The 22,427-nt window shown below is 26.9% G+C and overlaps 1 protein-coding gene across 3 annotated transcripts in view; it reads left to right on the top strand.

The window, feature by feature from the left end:
* LOC141529618 (TOX high mobility group box family member 4) overlaps positions 1-22,427 on the top strand; it is a 196,677-nt gene that overhangs the window by 160,431 nt on the left and 13,819 nt on the right. For all 3 annotated transcript variants that reach the window (XM_074246250.1, XM_074246251.1, XM_074246252.1), the window contains 6 exons: positions 288-377; positions 7,847-7,981; positions 10,258-10,373; positions 17,703-18,045; positions 20,647-20,756; positions 22,193-22,328. In XM_074246250.1, coding sequence (XP_074102351.1) covers positions 288-377; positions 7,847-7,981; positions 10,258-10,373; positions 17,703-18,045; positions 20,647-20,756; positions 22,193-22,328 — 930 coding nt within the window. The remainder of the gene's footprint in view (positions 1-287; positions 378-7,846; positions 7,982-10,257; positions 10,374-17,702; positions 18,046-20,646; positions 20,757-22,192; positions 22,329-22,427) is intronic.

Below are 22,427 nucleotides of genomic sequence, written 5' to 3'. Positions count from 1 at the left end.
CTTAATTAAAAAAAAAGAAAAAAAAACTGACGTAATTTATTGACTTTATTCTTAGATAAATTACGAAATTTAAACCGGCAGGAAACTATATAAAATAATTTATTCGCCTTTTTTGCTAAATATCACGGTAATTATTTTAATTGCCATGAAACTCCTATGAGTAATTAATTGATAAAAGATAAAAGAACGATGAAAGAATCTTGTCATTTATAAAATGAAGAAAAAAAAATTAACAACTTGAAATATGACAATGATTGATTAATTTATTTTAATTATTTATGTTACAGAGAAGCGACAATCTCGATTTGTCACTGAACGTGCCGCAGCACCATCAGACATCGTATCACCACGAGGGCGGTTACAACATGGCTGACCAGGTATTTAATTTATTTTTTATTCATTTATTTAATTTAATTTAATGCCAAAGCAATAAATTAAATAAAATAATTTCTATTTTTTAAATAATGTTTTTTTGTCAATATATTCAAACACGAAATTTACCTTTCCATGTCGGGTGTGGCCAAATGGCACTTTTTTTATTATAATAAATAGCAAAATAATTAACACTATTATTCTCCGCTCAAATTTTGCTATTCTGTTCTCTTTCTCTGCATTATTCTGTCGTTATCGTTGAATTAACATTACGGGTTAGTTTTTTATTTTTATTGTTATTATCATTATCATATCTAGACTCTTTAGCGAGTCCACCACAGTGTGTTTAGTAGTGGTATAATATAATAAAACGGTGTGTTCTTAAAAACCGGTTTTCAATGTATCGCGGGTGCGAAATTAGTGTCCTGCAAAACCGACTTAACGAGGCACCGAGGATTAACAACACTGCAATTAGTTCTGCCTTAAATTTAATCATGTTTGTCTTATACATATGTATGCTAAGCAAAAAAAATTCATTACACAGGCTGCTTTTTTACTTAGCTTTGTTTACAATTACTGAAAATAACTTCTGGGTTTTAATTACTGCAAAAAATCTTAGCAAAACTTCTACAATTTTAAATCTTTATTCATTTTTATTTTTTTTTTTTTATTGAAATTTAAATCATTTCCATTTTTTTTTAAATTGTAAGAAAATGCCAATCATAGAAGATAATTTAAATTAATAGAAAATTGTTTCCTCGTTTATTTATCAAAGAAAAATTACTATAATTTTTTTACACTAAATTTTATTATCGTTATTAACCATAAAGACAAGAGAATTACGACACAAGCATCAGATATTCACTTTCTCAGCTTTCTCCTTCTCTCGACGTGATACTTTGTAACATGACAATTAATGATATATATTTTAAGTCACTTCATAATAAATATCTTTACAAACGACTTTTGAAATTATTATGGCTGCGTTGATAGCATGATAAATCATTAAATTGAAAAGTTTTAAATTACATACAAATATCATTTTATCATCGAGATAAATTTTATCCTCCTTGAGAAGAAATTAAGGTTTTTCTTAAGCAATAATTTATTAAATTTGAAATAAATAATAAATTTTAATTATTTTTCATTTTTAGTTATATTTTTAAATTTTGAGGAAAATATCAAAGTTACGTAAAAATCATACACAGAAAGAAAAATTTCTTGACTCAAATGTGAAAAAAAAAATTTTTTTTTTTCGCTCAAGAAAATAATTAAGAAGAAAAATATTTTTTCTGTGTAGGAAATATTTTTTATAGAAAATTTAATTTTCTATAATAATGGCCCTCACAAATTTATTTATTTATTTATTTATTTATTTATTATTAGTAATATATGCCAAGGCACAGACCAAATGGCAAGATATTTTAATACAATATTATTTGTGATGACTGTATAAAATAAAAATAATACAAAGTTTCAATCTAAATTTTTACAAGTTATAAAATCGTAGATTGATATAGATTTGAGATTTAAAATTAATTTAAGACTTAAGTAATACAATTTTGAACATAATCATTAATTTAAAAATTTTTAAAAGCCAGTAAAAAATAGATAAACATACATTTTCTTTTTAAATATTTCCAAAGTGGTCTTTAATAAGATAATTTAAACATGACTCTTATTCTTCAACAAAAAATTAAATTCTTAAGAATGTTAAATCAATTATTGTTGTAAAATGATTTTAAAGTCAATGAATAAATTGAAAACCTCGCCGATTTGTATGTTAGACAACAAAAATGGCTCTTAAGCCAATGAATGATTAAAATATAACGATAATGTTATCTGTAATCTTCATTACTGAGCTTATTATTCGTCTTATAGATACAATAACACTTTTATGCTTACAATACATATGAATGCAATGTTCTTAATGTCTGGTTTGTATGTCACATTCAACCCCGAGACACTCCCGATTCATATCAACCGAGTAAATTTATAGCTACTACCAACTCTACATCCGATATTTCATCTATTTACCGTGACAAGAAAAGAGAGAATTTAAGATGAAAGGAACCTGTCAAGTTCAGCTGTATTCAAAGCAAGCAATATATCTCTTTCAATTTCATATTCATCTGGAATAAAAAAATCACGAGTTTAGTACGGTAGTAAAAAGAATTTATTGTATGAAAATAATTTGCAAAATAAACAATTTAAACGTTTTTTTTTTTTTTTTTTTTTTTTTTTTTTTTTTTTTTTTTTTATTTCAAACGGCTTTTATTTCATTTCTTTTAGTTTTTACGAGCAGCATTTGCCGCTAATTGCTTATGGGATTCCAGACAATACCCATGAAAATACCGAGAGGTAGATAGTAGGATGAATAAGAGGGAATCAAACTCATCCTGGGCTTGTAAAAATACATATCTGTGTATAGAATGAGATTGTGTGAGAAAACAAGAGCTAACATATGTTATTATTGCAATCAAAGATCTGTAATTGTCAATCTGCGGTCAGTAAATACAACTTCATTATTTTTGAATAAAAATAAAAATTTATTTTGTTTGTACTTGAATTTAATTAACAATAAATCGTTAAATTTTTAATCAGTACACGTAAAAAAAAAAATTAATCCGGTTGTGTAATTAAAATAATTACAGGTAATAATAATAAGGAAATACTCGGACTATTTTTAGAAAAATTAACATATTATATTGCTCAAACGTTTTATTGCGATTAATAATTCGTAAATGTCGGAAGCGGTAAAAATTATTTTAATGATTTGTAAATAATGAAAAAAAATTTTTGTTGGTATTTATTATTAGTAATTGATTTTATTTCAAGATAAAATATTTGATGATTCATCGGAATGAGGTTAGATTATTTGATCGATATGATACTTGTTATTTTATTACTTCATAAGGCAAACATTGATTAGATGACTTGGTTATTTTTTTTACTAGCCTTTTACTTTTATATATATTAGTTCACACAGTAAATAGGTAGTTGTAGTTGTAAAATTAATTTATTACTAAGTAATTACGTCGCTCCAGTTTTTATTTACAACATACCATTTTTATTAGCATTTTTAAATTAATTAAACTTTTTACGTTTATGTTTATGTTTGCTTATGCAGTTTTAGAGCTCGCGTTTTATATTTGTCTTTAATATTTTATTAGTTATTTATTAAAGTGATCATGCTAACAACAGCCTAGTTTAATGTTTGTATTAAATCGATGATAATTAAGTACAAACAAAAATTCAACGGTAGAAATTTTTTTTTATTTAAAAATAATCTATTTTATTTTTTTATAAATTTTTTAAATTTACATTAGAAATTTCTTCAATTTTTTATCGACGAGTAATTTAATTCTATGTAGAACTCTGTGTAAATTTGATAATTAAAATCTTAAAAATATGAACAATCACTCATTCGATGCGGAATTAAATTCTGAAAATAATGTTGTTGTTTTTTTATTTTTTTTAATGAAAATTTCAATTTATTTACAAAAAATCTAGTCAAAATAAAAAATCTTAGTTTTTTATAAATAACTGCTGTCGAATTTTCAACATTAAAAAAAAATTATTGTTTCTCTAGCTAAAATTCTGGGAGTCGAGACTTTTTTTTAGAAATTTCCTCCTCTTTAAGGATCTTTTTTCCGATTTTTTATATCACCAATAGTTATTGAATTATTCACAAAAAACTGAGATTTTTTATTTTGATTATATTTCTTGTGAATAACAAATTGAAATTTTCATCAAAAAATTAAAAAAAAAAAATTATTCTCAATGAATGACGTCAATGGAATTAAATACAACTTAATATCTTTAAAATTTTTTTAATATAACTTTTGTTCTACTTTTAAATAAAATAATTGAATAAATTTATTTTTTACTTTAACATTATTTAAAAATTATAAATTAATATAAAGTAACTTATAACAAACTAATTATTTTATTAAAATAAATTAAAATAGCCTACTAAAATTGAGTATTTAAGTAGCTTTAATATAATCTATTTTTAAATATCATACAGCCTTTATTATTAGCTATTACACCGTAATTGAAGATTACGTAAAATGATAAAATAAATTAAAATCGAGCAATAAAATTATTAAATAATTTATTTATGATTTATAGAGTAATAAAAAGTAAAATCTAAAGTTATGTATATTAAAAAATATAATCTGAATTTTTAATTAAAATTTTAATTACTCGATTGAATTGCCGTAAAAGATGCAATTATCCGTGGAATCTATTAAAAAGAAAAAAACGAGATCAAACACAATAAAACTTTTATCATTACAAAATAATTAAATCTTCTTTTGTGTCCACTTTCATTCCTGTAAATTCTCGTTAATTTTTGTTAGCATTCAACATTGGTTTTACTTTTCAAAGCCACCCATTTGCTCACACTCTCTTCTCTTCGCTCTTATCATTCCACTGTCTAGTATATTGTTATTTGTGCTCGAGAAAATAAAAGAAAAAATTGAAAGAAACGACTGAAGGGAAAGTTAAATAATCCCCTATCAAATCTCCCTTTACTAAATAAGAGAAAAAAAATCTACCATTGGTAGAAATAACTTCGAGTGATCCAATAAAAGCAAATGATTATGAAGTGAACGCTTAATAACCATTTGATACTTGTGTTATTGTACCAACTAGTTTATTTTTTATTTAAATGTAAGAAAAATTTAAGTTATTTTATTTGAAAAAATTTTTAATTTATTATTAAAGTTAATAACATAATAACTTTATATAATTAACTTGAATATTTGTATAATTATATTTAATAACTCAAGTAGTAAAACAGGGACAAGGCTACTCCAATTTATATATATTTATTTTTCTCTTTAATTTATTTCCTTTTAATTCCATTACCATTATTAAAACTACACGATGAAAGAGAATAAAAATAAAAATAAGTCTGCAAAAAAAAGAAAACATATAATTTTATAAAATTACCCGTACCTCGGAATATTACCGAACTTTGAAGTTAGAAATGACTAGTTAAACGCAGGACGTCAAAAGGCCTTGATACTTTAACGAAAAATATCGAAAAGTAAAACGCTAAAACATCAAAGTGCAGTTTAATTTTAAAAAACAAAGTTACGCACCCCCTAGGTATATTAACGTTCGATAAAATTATAAAACTTGCATCGTCTCTTAATTTAGGTATCAACTTGTCAAACTTTTTTGATCGTCAGAAAATACTAAAGTTTTCAATTTATTTTGACATTTAAATGAGAAGTATAACTGCTAAAGTTTTTAAGGGAAAATAATGTGTTCAATCATCGTAAATTTACTCCAATTTTAAAAAAGTTTTTTTCAACTATAAACTCCACTTATCATTATAATTATTATTACGGAAAAATTGGAGGATTTAATAATTGAACAAAAGTATAAACTCCCTGGCAATCCGGTAATTATTCAAAATTTTGCGTAGTAAGTTATTTTAAAACAAAGAAAGTGTAATTATTTTATCCACAATACCATTTTAATTTTCCGTTCGCCCACCTGCATTTGGATTATTTCGTTAGTACAGTCTCGTTTTATTCTCAATGATCATTAATTGTCAAGGGTCGCGCTACTGCAATTCTATACACTCGAAGAATTTTATTCGAAATCGTGAACTTTTTACACAAAATTAAATTCTTTCTTAAATCTTATATTGCTTTTTATTTTTATTTTATTTTATTTTATTTTATTTATTTATTTATTTATTTTTTTTTATTTAAATAGACAAATAAAATAAGTAAACAAAAAGTCATATAAAATAATTTAAAATTTCCATCACGATAAATAAAAAAGTAAATTTAATGTATACAGATAAAATTTATATATGTATGAAGATGTAATTTAGGGAGTTTATAGCAGCAAAAAGTGTATGGAAAATGTTGGTTATTACGCAGCAAACGACTTTAAGGGGTGGTATCTTCCTCCGTTTACATTTTCCACCCTCAAAGCTTCAGCCAAGAAATACGATAACGTTCGAAATCCTCTTAACGTTAGTTCTACTACCATTTATCTAACTCACACGAGCCAACAACTTGTATGTACTGTAATTGATAAATTTTATATCTTCATACTTCATATGCGCATAAACATTTATTTTTTATTTTTGATTTTATTTATAATAAATTCTTTAACTTTTAAATGAAAATATTAATTTTAAAATTTGACAAAACAATTTCAATAAAATTCGTACTAAAAAAAAATAATTAAAATAAAAACTCTTATTGATCCGCGAACTTGAAAGGTCAAAGTGGTTTTTTCCACTTAAATTAAAATCGTTACATGTGTCGAGGAAATAAAAAAGTAACGGATAAATTACGTGCTATAAAAAATGAAATTTCGTTTGAAAAAAAAAATATATATAATGTTAAAATAACTTTTACTGTTAAAACGTCGAAAAAGTATGACTCTTGAACGACATTCATAAAAACTTTTTGCAGACATATTGCAAATAAAATAGCTCTGCAATTTCAGCGACAACTAAAAATAGAAAAGTATCACGAAAAAAAAAAAAAAAAAAAGAAATAAATAAATAAATGACTCAAAAAACAAACAAAGATAAAAAAAAATAATATAAAGAGAGCTGGATAGTTTTAAGTGTGCAGCAGTTATTGTGTGATACTGCGGGCGATATTGTCAGCGTCAGACTACTTTTCGTTGAGTGATGGTGGTTAATAATTCAAATCGCGGATATATTGCTGTACTTGTACTATTATATACGCATAAGTAATGTAAAAGGTAGAATTGAAAAATGAATAATTGTAAAAAAAAAAAAGTTTATAAATTTATATCGACGATAAATAAAAATAACAATAGCAATAACTTTGAATCCATAGATATGTTGTCTTTCACAAAGAAAATTCCTGACGCTATTAAATCCAATTTAAAAACTTTCATTTCCTATTTCATCTTTACTTTTCTATTATTTTCTTTTATTATATTTTTTGTTTTAACTTTCTTTATTTTTATTATTTCTGTTTTATTTTTTTCCAATACCACTGATGTGGCTCTGCATCAAATTTATTTTCTTTCGTTTTCCTTTGAAAGATCCTATCCCGAGAACGGGAATAAATTGGTAAAAGGATTTTGAACAATATAACGCTATCTATCATTCGCGTGGGTGGATCCACGAGGGTTGGATTCTTTGATTCGACTTTCATGTTCTTCATACCCCTTATACGTTTTTTTTTTCCTCTCTATTTTATATGTCTCGTGCCTTCTTTTCAAGGTCCTTAATCTCAACTCCAACCTCTTAAACTTTTTATGCACTTAATATTTTTTTTATTCTGTTATTAAAGTATTTGTTTTGTCAATAAATCATTCTGCTAGATATTTATCCTATTCTCTATTCATATATTTTATTAATTACTAAATAATAAATCAGACTAAAAAAAATTTTTTTATTTTTTTTATTAAGCCGTGAAAGCTAATGTGTATATTAATGGTCGGACTTTTTTTTTCTTAGACATTTCACACTCCAAGTTTCGGAGATGAAGACTTTGATATTCCCAATATTCATCCTCATCAGCATCAACAGCAACATCAGCAACAACAACATCACCAGCAACAACACGATCCCATGCGTGGATACCAATCTCAGGTATATTTTTATTATTATTTTGCTTTATTAAATAATGAATTTTGTTAAATTACACTGTACTTTCTTAAATATTGGCGTTTTTAAAAATATACACTCATCCCGATGTTGTACTCATCAAAAGCTTTCATTTGAGTACCCATATGCATTTTCATATATTTTTCACATATATATATATATATATATATATAAAATATATAAATATATGAAAAATTGATGTGGGTACTCAAATGAAAGGTTTCGATGAGTGTAACATCGGGATGAGCTTAGATCTTTAAAAATGTATAGATTATAAATATAATATTATATGTAGATCAAGTCATGAAGAAAATATGAATCATAATACATCTTATTACCTTGTAATGTGTAATTTAAAATCAATTTCATTTTTATTGATAAAAATTATAAAACCCGACTTTCACCAGAAATTTGTTGGAATGTTCTCAAAGATTTCACTTTAAATTCACTAAAAAATTATTACGAATTTTAACAAGCACGCCAGTAAGTGGATAAGTGCTCGTTTAAATTCATGAGATTAAAATTGACAATGTCTATTCATACATCAACAATAATTGAGTGAATTTTTTTTACAAATTTAAAAATCCTCCATGAAATTTTCATTAAATTCAATTAAAAATTTTGAAGAATTTTTGTGTTTAAAATAAATTATTTTTCAAGCAAGTTAATATAATACCCTAACCCAGAAATTAATTCAATAAGTCAATTTTTCAGCGTACAATACAAACAAGATAATAATGATCTTCAAGTTGTACAATTGCATTTACTGTGTCTCTTTCATTCAAACAGCTCAATCATATTATACCCTTATTTTATTGAGGCCACATTTCTCATTTCATTACAAGTTTCAACGTTAACAAAACAAATTAATTTGATCTCTAACATGATTATTTGTTTGAAATTGTACTGTGATTTAATTTACTTCGAAGACTTTTGTTCCGTTGGTCTTATCTAATTTTAATGAAATCACATACACGGATCGTGAATTCTAGAACCAGCGGTGTTATTCCAGAAATAAACTATATATAAAAGGTACTATTACATACCCGAGAAGTCTTTTTATTACTCGGTGATCTACGATCACGCGGATCGTGAATATTAAATCGGTTGCATTGATCTCGACCTCGATCGTGTCGTTCTACAAACGAGTGAGAAAACCGGAAGTGAATCTTCACAGTTAAACTTCTTTCCCAACGTTATATCACCTAGATAAATCTTTACAATCCCACTATTTACTACGTAATACCGCTAAACGTTCACGGACCTTCTGTTATAAATTTATTTGTTTTTTCTCTCAATTCCACTATTTATTTTTATTTTTATTTTTAATCTATCAGAACTAATTATCCTAATCTAAAAATTTCGTTGTTTTTAAAAATATTTATCTCAGAGGTACACTAAAATATTTTTCTTTTATTTATACGCTGAAACTTGTTATCTTTTTATTATTTTCCCAAGAGCAATTATTTTTATCATAAAAAGTAAAACTCCAATTGGATTTAAAATTTTTTTTCTTTTATTTGTTTTGTTATCATTTAAATTTAAATTGTAAAACAATATCTAGACTCTTTTTTTTTTAGAAATAAATGATCAATAAAAATAATTGTCTGGGGCAAAATAAAACAAAACAAAATTTTAAAACAATTTAAATTATTTTAAACTAACAAATCATAAGTTCTTATATTTTAAGTACTACAAACTTTAAAGTCCAACTGAAATAGTGTATCGAGAAATTCCAGATTCAGAAACATTTTATAACTGCTTAAAACATTCCATAAAATAGATATGCTTGAATATTTTAATACTGTCGCAAACACTCCATGGAATTTGAGTCACCTCTAGAATTTGTTGAAATAATGTTCCAGTAACTTTAACTCTAACTTTCTGAAATAGTATTAAACCATCGGAAATATTATATGAAATTCTCAGCTACTTGAAATTCATAACTAATTATAAAAAAAAAAATAAATTCATGATTATAATTTATATTTTACTAGCTGTTACTTTAAATTTAATTGGAGCATTGTTTTGACTTTCATTTTTTTTAAAACAATTTTAATTAAAAAAAAAAAAAAAAAATGAGTAATTACTCAGTCCGGGGATCGAACTCGGTTTTTTTTATTCGTTTTTATTCCCATCCAAACTTTTGACTGTATCATTAATTGAAACACTTAAACTGTCCAGAATACAAAAAAAATGTTTTTCTAAAAATATATAATTACAATTACACTCCAATAAAAATATTTAACATTTAATTACAGATGATGCAAGGTGGTGGAATGCAACAATCACCAGATGGGTTGAGCCTGGATTCCGGCGGATACCAACAGCCCTTATACCTTCAGCAAGAACACTCAATGCAGCCAATCAATGTCAGGTAAGCAACACGGCAACTTAAAAGTCGGCTGATCAGATCTAAAGTGATGAAGGGCCTTACATTGCTATATCCAAACTATTAAAACTACAATCTTGTTCATAATCACTCTTAAACCCAATGTATTTACCTTGTTTTCTCTTTTTTCTTCTTCTCTTTTTCCTCTTCTCTTCTTTTTCTTAATTTATCCTTTTCGAGTTCGAGGGAAGATAATTATCAGGTGTTCAGACGTTAATTGAACCGGCGATTGGTCCGGCACTAAGTCACAGCCAGCGTGACTAGATAAAAAATAAAAACCCGAGGGAAAAAAAGGCATTATGTCTCATAAATTTTATTTCACTAATGAATTCTATTATAATTTATATTTCTATTCATTTCTTTTTACAATTAACTAACACATAATATTATTTTACCGACAGTAATTCATTTTTTTCTTAATTTTTATTGTTAAAAATTGATCAAGTATTGCAGCAATTAAATTAATGATCGATTTTAATTTTTAATTCAAATTTAAATGAATTATTTAATATATGACGCAATAATACTTGATAATTTTATGAATAGCAACAAAGAAAGGAGTAAAAAGTATTCTAGTTACTTAAAGTGAATTGTCCGTTATCTCTGTGGCACTTAACTCAACAGATACTTCTTATTCTTTTAAAGTTTTTTAAAGCCACGGTGACTTAATCTCCTTTTTAAGTCATGTTTTCTCTGATACGCCGAGCAGACTACATCCTCGATGGTTTTATAAGTGCTTCCGTTACCGTTTCTTCATTTAAAACCCCCCCTGGTTAAAATCCCGACTATTACGGGGATGACGAGAGCGTAAAAGCTCGCTATTAGTAGGCGGAACAAATAAAACGTAAATTAACGAGTCCGCTTAAAATCATTACACTGTTTTTTAATAATCTATCGATCTTCATCTCCAGTAATTATCTTATCTGTGTATACAATTCGAAAAAAAAAAAAAAAAAAAAAAAAAAAGGTTTTTTAATATAGTTAATTAAAAATAATAAATAACTCGTTAAATTTTCACAGTAACTGTTGATAAAAAAGATTTCCAATTAAAAATAATGAATAAGTATTTTTTTTTTGTAGACAGAAAAAAATTTTAATTGAAATATAATGTAATACATTGCAATTTTTTTTTTTAAAAATCAATTAGTTTTAACAATCGAATTTAAATTTAATGAATTTTTTTGTTGGTACACTGATGGAAGGATTTGTTTATATTCAATAAGCTTTATTAACTGTTAATAAATATTTATTAATGTTTAATAAATATTTTTTAACAAATATTTATTTAAAATAAAAAGCACAAATTTGAGGTGTTTTTTCGGGTGCTATAAATAAAAAACTAAAAATATTTTTATTATCCATTTTTTTATCAGACGTTTATTAATGTTTTTAGAATACAAAAAAAAATAAAAAAAGTCAAAAAATACAAAACTGAAAAAGTTATATAATGTTAAAGTAGGGGGTAAAAAAATGTCGCGCAAGCTTTTTAATGATCTGAGAAAAAAAAATTAAAAAAGATTATTAATTTACGTTAATGCTATCCTTCTGTAATATTTATATTTTTGCCACCCCGATGTCCGCTTTACTGTTTAAAACTCTAACAATTAACCGAATTTTGCAATTTATTTTTTTCCGTGTAAATTTATTACGTATTTATTGTTCGGTAATATTCTGACAGGTTTAGACGAGTGTAAAAGTAATAAAGGGAATATTTATGAGGATCCTGTAGGTATAATAAATTTGATAAGACGCCAAATGCATAAACAGATCCTTTCAGACATGTCAGACGGTTTTAAGAACCGCGCAAGAGTTACATCGTCTTTACAGAGTAGAATAAGCTAAATAAAGTAAAATGAAATGGAATAATATGAAAGAATAAGTTAAGAGAAAAAATAAATATGAAGTTAAAGCAAGGGAAAAGTTTAAGGATGGATGAAGAAAAGTTGCTTCAAGATTATAAGACGTTGCTCCGAGACGTGTACATATTTTGAAGAGGTAAAGAGATAAGCCGTCAAGAAAGTTGCCAGGATGATTTGCCTACAAGCGTCGACCTTCGGCCCTCGGAATACAACCGCCGATCTTTTGTTAATTTTATGTTTTTGTTATTGTGTACTAAATTTTTTATTTAAATGACAAAAGTTTATTTTTTTTCTAAAGAAACTTCTCTGGGTCATACTTTTTAGTATTTAAATTTATGACACTGAAGTTGACAGACATTAGAAATTTTTTTACAATTTTTTAATTATGAAATTATTATAAAAAAAATTTAATTAAAAAATTTCACATGTAAAAATTAATAAAAATTGCAAGTGAAAATTTTTAGAAGAATTTTTTTATTTTAATTGATTTGTTAAAAAAATTTTTTAAATTGACAGCTGGCGGCTTACTTCAGTATTGTTTAAATTTAAATATTTATTTTATAAATTGGAGAAAAAAAATTTAACATTTACTTTTATAAAATTTCCGTTTTGCTAATTCAGTTTTTATGATTTTACATTATTATTATTATTATTATTATTATTATTATTATTTTGTTATTAAATGCTCAGGGGGGTTATCCCCGGAGTCCGATTCTCCGAGGGCCCAGCCTGAGCTCCATCCGTTACTGCTGGACCACTCCGCACAACGAGGCGGTTAGTGATCACAGCAGGCCAAAGTCATTTCCCTTAAGAGATGGAGAGAACCAAGTAAAACAGCCTTCTGCATCCCAACTGCCAAGAACTCAGCTTTTGATGAGCAAGCTGGAACTTTGGCAAGTGAGGATACAAAAGACTGTTTCATCCCTCCTAGGACGCCAACAATCAGGACGACAAGCTTGACACAGTAACCTGGGTAAAGTTTGCCAATTTCAAACAGGAGATCCTGATATATTTGTCTTTTGTGTGCTCTTCTTTGGCTGAGATGTTGTATTCAGCCGGGGCCGAGAACTCAATGACATAAATGTCACGAGTGGCCTTGTCGAAGAGCACAATATCAGGTTTGTTGTGATCTATCCGCCGGGTTGTTGCAAATGGCATGTTCCAATATATTTTGCAACTGTCATTCTCAACAACCTGGGGAATATCTCCTGGCAAATAAGGCAGCACTGGTGTCACGTCAATACCGTAGCAATGACGAAGATAGTAGTACAGTACTCTCAGGGCAGCATTGTGACGCTGGATATATGCACCTCTCGCCAGCACTGGACATGCCGACAAAAGGTGCATAAGCGTCTCCGGATGTTGTCTACACCTCCTACAGGACGTGTCCGGAAGCTGCACCTGGAGCACCTTGCTACGGTACTCAAGAGTGTTAATGACACCATCTTGGCAGGCAAATATGAACCCTTCGGTCTCGGACATCAGGCCCGCTGACTTTAAGAAGGAAAACGTCAGCTGGATGGACAAGCCATGATCACGCACGTGTTTAAAGAACACGCTGTGCATGGACTTGTCCATCAGTTCGCCAAGGAGTAGTTTTTCCTCGGCGTTCCTGATGACGCTCTTAAATTCCTCCTTTCGGAGTTCCATAAGAGCGTTTATTTCTCCAAGACCAAGGGTTCTTGCCGCATATATTGCTGCCTTATACAAGAATGACCCCTTATGCGCATTTTCATGTTTATGTACAATTTGCATAAGAAAGTCATCCTCGTCTGCAGTGAAATTGACAACTTCGTGAGTTAAACCCAGGACCAAACGGTCGTGAAGCCGCTCCAAACTCTGCAAACCTCTCCCACTGATGGACCGGGAGAGGTATAATCTGGCGACTGATGAATTGGGGTGCATGCTCCGATTCATATTAATGATCTTACGGGTTTTGATGTCGAGATCTCGTAAATCCTTTCGGGTCCATTTCAGGACACCGAAAGAGTATAGTAAGACTGGGACAGCGAGCATGTTAGTAGCTGAGACTTTGTTTTTGCCGGAAAGTTCGGAGTATATAAATAATAAAATTATTATTATTATTATTATTATTATTATTATTATTATTATTATTATTATTATTATTATTATTATTATAATGGAGTTGATTGAAGCCCAAACGTTTTACTTCATCAACCTTCTAACCATCAGCCAAGGTATTTGCATAAACCTGTCAGCGTTGCATTTTTAATTGGCTAATTACTGTCAAGATATACATCGCTAAATTTTATCAACAAACATCTCAATCATTATCAAAAAAAAAAAAATAATCGTGGAAGTAAAAAATATAAAATAAAATAATAGTCTGGTTATTTTCGAAATTAGCACTTTTATTAAGGTGCTTTGATCGTTATCTTAATAAATATCAAAGAGATTTATGGTTTAATATCACAGTGAAAGAGAACATGGATGATAATAAATTTTCTTTTTGTTCCGCAGAAAAAAGGAAAAAAAAACGAACGTTATAAATTATAGTTAGCTTGAAATATTATTTAAGAAATAACTTTTATTATATTTTTTTGATAAATGGCTCAAGTATAAATTATAGAGAATTAAAATTAAAATTTTTTTAATAACTTAAATATATATTAATAATTTAATTATTACTTTATAAAGTTATGACTAATTATAATGTATTACATAATTTCAAAAGTACTGTTATTATTATTATTATTATTATTATTATTATTATTATTATTATTATTATTATTATTATTATTATTATTATTATTATTATTATTATTATTATTATTATTATTATTATTATTATTATTATTATTATTATTATTATTATTATTATTATTACTATCAGTATTATATAATGTATGTATGGGTAAATTTATAGTATAACTTCAGTACTTGGGTCATAAATTATAAAATTATACGAAGCAGAAATATAAATACTCAATTATTAAAGTTTCATAACTGTGTTCATGCACATGAACATAAATAAAATTTATATAAATTGAAACTTTTTAATTTTAACTATCTCAAATTTGCTTAAACTTTAATTAATTTCAACATAATTTTCCTTTTCGCTTATCTATAAATATATTTAGTTAATAATTTAATAAAAAACTAATAAATCAATTAACTATTTTCTCTTTACTTATTTAAAATTAATTTAATAATGAAAATGAAACTTTCAAATTAGAGCGAATTAGCAAATAAAAAAAAAGTTATTTAATTAAACTGATACAAATCGTAAGCAATTATTTTCAATTACCTCCAATATCAATTTCACTGAGCTAGCACAAGAGTTAATTAAATAAAATAATTATATTAAATAAGCTCATTATAATTACTAATTTAATTAAAATAAATAAATTACTTTTTTTCTAGTGTACAAGTGCAAGAGTAGTTATAGTTGCCCGTACAAGTGCAATCAAAATAGCACTACAAGTGTCATTCGAAACAACTCCAGAGTTGTAGAACTCGATAGCAGATGTCGTTAGCTTACAATAATAAATTATAAATTATAACTTTGTGTTAATGCTGTAGATTTATTTATTTATGCATTACTTTATACTTGCTCGACTTGTTCTTTACGGTCGAACAGATAGACACACGTCGTTTCGGGCTGGTTGCAATCGCGCCCGATTTACCGGTTCACATATTCCACTATCTGATTTTTTTTTTCTTTATTGCTTTATTTATTCTATCACATACGGACATTTTTAAAACTCATTTAATCTTTTTGTTTTCGTAACCCGTCACACTCTGTTACTGACGTAAATAACACCAATTGACCATCAATTGATTATCTGTCCGGGTAGTGGCTTGTACAGATTAAGTCTAATAATTGAAATAAATAAATATATGCCTAATATTGAGTGCAAAATAATGCTTAGAAGCCTACTTTCGATAAAATGAAACTTTAAACATCAAAAAACTTGAAAAAAAATTTTTTTTTTTAAATTGAGTTAGGATCGCGGAGTTCAGAGTTCGAATCCCGGCGCAGTTAATTTAATTAATTTAATTAATTAAAAAAAAAAATTCTTTTAAATTAATTTTTCTAATATACTTTTCATACATAAAAATAATGATAAAAATATTAATAAAAAAAAAAAAAAATAAACATAATTAGGCTGAATAAAAAATTTTTGAAGATTTATTTAGTTAAACAGAGAGTTTAGAGTTTGAATTCTGGCGCAATTAATGTAATTAGCACAAGAAAAAATTATTTAAAAAATAATGTTACTAATATATTTTGAATAAATGATAAAAATATTAATAAATAAGAAATTAAACACATAAGTAGGCTGAATAAAAAATTTTTAAAGGTTTATTTAGTTAAACAGAGAGTCAAGGGTTCGATTCTGGTGCAATTAATTTAATTAGTCCAAAAAAAAAAATTCTTTAAAAATAATTTTTCTAACATGTTTTTAATAAGTGATAAAAATATTAAAAAATAAATAATTACGCAGAATAAAAATTTTTTGAAGGTTTGTTTAGTTAAACAGAGAGTCCAAGGTTCGAAAGACAATTTGACAGCTAATATTTCGCAAACTATAAAGTTAATTAAAAACAAAAAAAAAGTAAATACATAATCATGCTGAATATGAAATTTCCGGGGGTTGTTGAATGAGGAGAGTCCGTACACATAAGTCATCTTCTGGTTGTTAGTATAACTAAAGTATGAGTTGGATATATAAGGAGGTAAGATAGGTGATGTAGAGTAGACTGTAAATTTTCCTTTGCTGACGCAGCGCTGGCCATATCTCAAAAGTTATCCAATTTGTGTTAAAGTAGCATTCAACCGTTGAATACTATCCTAAAGTGTAGACTGCTCAAAATATTATTTTTCTGAGCTCCCTCCGAAACTAAAGTAACTTTATTATAAATTACGAGTCCTCCTTCTCTTTAATATTAATTAATTATATATCTTCGTTTGTTCATTAATTAAATTGAATTAAATTAAAGTTTCAACCCGACCAAATTCAAAATTATTATGTCCTAACTGCTAAAGCTCGATATGTATTATACGTGTGTGTTATACAAAGATGCAGTGGATGCCGACTTAAGTCACTTTACTTTACTCCGCTTTAAGATTCTGGCGCTGATGATGATGATGATATCTTACCCTGATTATAACTAACATGAATAATTGTTATCTCAAATGAGATTCCTTCACGCTCTATAACTTTGTTATTTGACAGTTGTGATTCATGAATGTGTAAATTTTCATAACTTCTCAAGCTATTTATTTTCTCATGTTCTATGTTTTCGTTCCCTAGTGACTTGGTTTATTTTCACGATCTAGATACACTTAATTTATAACTCCAAGGCTCTAATATATTGCTTAATTTTCATTTTATTCCACGACATTAAAAACAATATTTTGTTTTTATTTATCGCTTAAATTTTTAACGAAATAATTTTTTTTTTTTTTTTTTTTTTCCACAATTTGCAGCTCTGCGTACACAAGTCCCCAAGGTTCGTACACATCAATGAGTTCACCGAACCAGCAGCACAACAATCAGCAGTTATTAATGATGCAGCAGCAACACAATCAGCACCAGCAACAGCAACAACAGCAACATCAACAGCAAGTTCAAATGCAGCAACACATGCAGTACATGCACTCACAGCAGCAAATGCAGCAGCAACAGCAACAGCAACAGCAACAACAGCAACAAATTCAGTACCGAAGTCCTACGGGCGGAAGTCCTCCCGCTGTTCAACCCACTGCCATTCCTGAAAATAATAATACTACTACTAGTGAAGACAGTGATGACAGTGCTCCTACTGCAGTTGTAAGTTTATTTTTTGATTCTTTAATTTTTAATAATTTTAAATTGAAAATAAATTGTTCAAAATTGACCATTTTTTCCCGGAGGAAACCCATGTAACCCTTTAACCGAGACAAATGACTGGTTATCTTTAATTATAAATTTTTCAATTGAATTTTTTTAATGTAACTATAAAGTGCTAACGATTCTGAAGCTACAATTTGACTTTCGTTTAAAAATCTTTATTATTCTCGAAGTAATTATTATTTAAAAATTCAAAAAACTGCTTTTTGAAAATATTAAAAAATATCCTTTTAAAAATCAGGTCCTCAATTATTATACAATTAAAATTATTTATAAAATCTCAAATAAAATTTATTAGTAAAATATTGTCCACGCTCTACACACATTATAAAATTTAATTTAATGTTATTATATCGAACGAGCTTGTTAAGCTAAAAAACATTGAGCTGATCAAACCGTAACTGTTTGTTACTTAAAGTAAATAAAATTGCATAACGGTCACAGATAATTACGATAACTAACCATGAAATAGCTTTTAATTTTTTCCCCAGACAAATATTTATTAAAATTTATTTTTTTTTGTTTTTTATTAATAGTTTTAATAACAAGCAAAAAGATAAAATATTATTCATCAATCAATCTCCTCAGAATTCTCTTTCAATAAATCGATTTTTACGGACTTCAACTTTCTGATAGATTTTATTCACAGTTCATTTAACGTTAGAACCGTGACTAAACTTTAAAAGTTATTAACATTACTTTTTGTAAAAAAAATTATTTTAAATTAAATTCTTAGTCTTTATAATTGATTGAAAAAGTTAAGCTCCAAAGATTTATTTTTTTTTTTTCTTGTAACAAATTAATTTTATTTTACTTATTCAATTATTATTTTTTTCTCTGTTACAATTACATTTTTATTCTGTTCAGTTTATTCTAGATTATCAGGGCTGTCACTCATGTCTGTCAAAAGAATTCTTTTCCGTGGCGGAAAAAAAAACGATTTATTGTGATGGAGTGTGCTTGATATTTTTTTTTTTTTTTTTTATTAAACGTGAATTAATAAATTGTTCGTGACAGTTTTAGTTATTTAAAGTTGATCATAATCTTTTGATATATTTTTATTTAAAATTGTGTTAAATTTTTTGCATAAAAATTTAATAAATTTTTTAAATTAAACTAAAAATTTTATGATTAAAAAAAAAATTCATTCATCAGAATTTTAGTTGACTTCAAACTAAGCCTTGAATGAAAGAAAAAAAAAATGAAAATTGGATTTTTGGCAGAGGTTTTTACAAAAAAATTGAAAATTTGGCCAAAATTTCGCGGATTTTTTTTTTTTTTAATATTTTTTTAAATATTATTTAAAACTGTATCTCTGAAACTATTATTCGGATCGATTTGAAACTTTAGGACAATATTCTAGAGATGTTGTAGAATTTAATAGAACATAAAAAAAAAAATTAAGTTTTTTAAGCCGTGAAACCCATGTAACTCCTTTTCAGAAATAAAAAAAATACCCTTTTGAAAATCAACTCCTCAATTATTTAAATAAATTTTCCATCATTACAAAAGTAAATTTTTTGTAACGAGCAAAAATTTAACATAATGCGGTTTTGTAATAAATTGCTCGAAGAATTTAAAACGCATCAATTTATATAAATCACCGCACTCACAATAAGTTATTAATAACTCTAACCTATTTTCTATCTTTGTAATTCGAATAATTATTGCGCATTATGTTATATACCTACAGATGGAATAATTATTATAATAATTACGATAAATTAATGGTAATTTAACAACTTAATAGCGGGATGCAACAATTAAGCGATTGTTATTAATTAAAAATAATAAAATTGAAAAATTTAATCACAAGTAAAAATTATTACAGAGTAGTAGCTTTTTTGTGCTTCAGATTGAGCTTCTTTTTGTTCAACCAAAATTACTTAGGAAACTACCATGAGGGATAGAGAAAAAAAAATCCTCGACAATACTGACAAGAGCCCCTACAACTTCTATAGTACAATGCTCTTTTCGTTTCCTCTCTAGCACTCATTATTCTGCTCTGTAAATACATATTTTTGCTTCTTGATTTTTTTCCTTTATTTGTTGAACTCTATAGGAAATACAGTTTTAATTTTTTTTAAAACTCAACCAACTAAAAAAAAAAAAAGTTAATTAATTTCTTTTTTAATTACCCAAATTTTTTTTTTTTTTTTTTTAAATTTAAATATCGACGAATAAATTTTTGCATTTTTTATTAATTAACATCGTCGTAAAATAAGCCATCAATTATATTCGTCCATGAAAGCTAAGTGTATTAAATCATGTGACAATATAACTAGACAAATCAGTGCAGTGGTGATTGGCTGAAATTATTTCAATTACCGCTCGAGGAATTACTCACGCGATTCTTATAACTATAGCCTACAACTAACAGTGTAAGGAAGGTCATAATCTTTTATTAATTTATCCATATTTATTTTCTACATAAATTTATTTATAATTAAACTAAATAAATAAATAAAAATTTTTAAACGAGTTTTTGATTTTAAATTTATTTATGAATTTAATATTTAATAATTTATTTTATGTTTATAGGTAGCTGGAATTAAGCGACCATCACCGGAACCCGCAGATGTGGTTAAGGTACAGAAAAAACCAAAAGTCCAGAAGAAAAAGAAGAAAAGGGACCCCAACGAACCACAAAAGTATGTAGAAATTTTCTTTCAAGCTTATTAAAAATCAATAAAAATGTTTTATCAATTATAATTGATAATAATAGCAGTTACAGCTCAATGATTTACGTCCTAATTAGATAAATCTTGTTATCCTTGATCATTAAAATTAAATTATTAAAAAGGAAGTGTCGTAATAAATTTACAGAGTCTTATTAAATATAAAATCAGCAGTTTTATAATAAATAATTTTTCCGAGTTTTAAAAAATTAAAAAATTAATTTAAAATACTTTCATCAGCGTCTCTTGCCTTGAAATAACCAGAGTAGACTTGAAAATAAAAACTTTTTAGTCGATTGTTTCGCTTTAATGGAGTTACCGCAGTCGACGGGACTCTAAGTTATTACTGCTGTGAATTGGCAATTACCATTACTATTACAACCCCGTAAATGTAGGACATGAGTCCAGCTGGTGAAACAAGCGGTCGCATTACAACTACTTCGAAATAGCATTTTGAGGAAGAACCACAAGAGTCAAACAGAGAAAGAGAGAAAGAGAGAGAGAGAGAGAGAGAGAGAGAGAGAGAGAGAGAGAGAGAGAGAGAGAGAGAGGCTGCTCATCAGAATTTACTCTCTTTGCTTCTATATTCCTCCTGGTACTCTTGTTACTGGATTTCAGAGCACAGTAAAATAATTGCGCAATAGTTCCGACTAAATTCCACAATCACAATATTATCCTGAAATTAATATAATCAGCTTAATGCTTCATCACATAATCAACATTCACATTTAATATCAGATTATTTGTGTTGCTCTGTGAGGTAAAAATTTATCAACAATGCCTGATAATTCAGCATTCTTGAAATTAATTCAATCATTTAAATTATTCAATAACTGACAGGATAATCAAACATTTGACGTGTACATTTATCATGCATATGCAAACCTTCGGTTATAATAATAGCAGTCTATATACTCTATTATTATAAAGACACTTGATTAATCTTCCATTCTATTCGCATATAAATTATTTCAGCTTGTGTTAATTTGCTCGAATATTATTCAATAATAATACAATGCTTTTTCGTAATACGCAAGCTGATATTACCTAATTAAACCTTCTATTATCCAGATTTTACTTTTATTATATTTAATAAATAAACCATTACGCGATTTTATTTTTCTAACTCTATATAAATTTTATTTGTTAACTCACTCTAAGAATCAGAGCTAATAAACGTCCAATTAAACCATTTGAGACTATGAATTATTGAGCGGACGTTAAGCGACACGTGCAATATTTTTCTCATATTTCTTATTCTTACATTACATGCTTTAATTTGTTATGTAATTTTTAATGGGCAGTCTGATCATTTTTATTGATTTTTAAATTGAATTTTTTTTTTTTTTTTTTTCCATTCTTGGTCGGTATTTATTGTTTTTATTTATTGGAATTTGTTGGCTTTCTAGGCCCGTCTCCGCGTACGCACTTTTCTTCCGTGACACGCAGGCAGCTATCAAGGGACAAAATCCAAATGCGAGCTTTGGAGAAGTTTCCAAAATTGTGGCATCTATGTGGGACGCTCTTGACAGCGATCACAAAAGTGTGAGTAAAATATTTATTTATTTCTTTAAATTATTAACATTTATTCTTTTCGCGGATTTTTTTTACTATTTTTCGCGTTGAGACGTGCAATAGAAATTT

Source organism: Cotesia typhae, unplaced genomic scaffold (genome assembly GCF_013202065.1).
Source record: "Cotesia typhae breed Kobodo isofemale line unplaced genomic scaffold, CoteBio_Ctyphae contig_48, whole genome shotgun sequence".
NCBI classification, from domain to species: Eukaryota; Metazoa; Arthropoda; class Insecta; order Hymenoptera; family Braconidae; genus Cotesia; species Cotesia typhae.
This window is presented reverse-complemented; position numbering and strand designations above follow the sequence as displayed.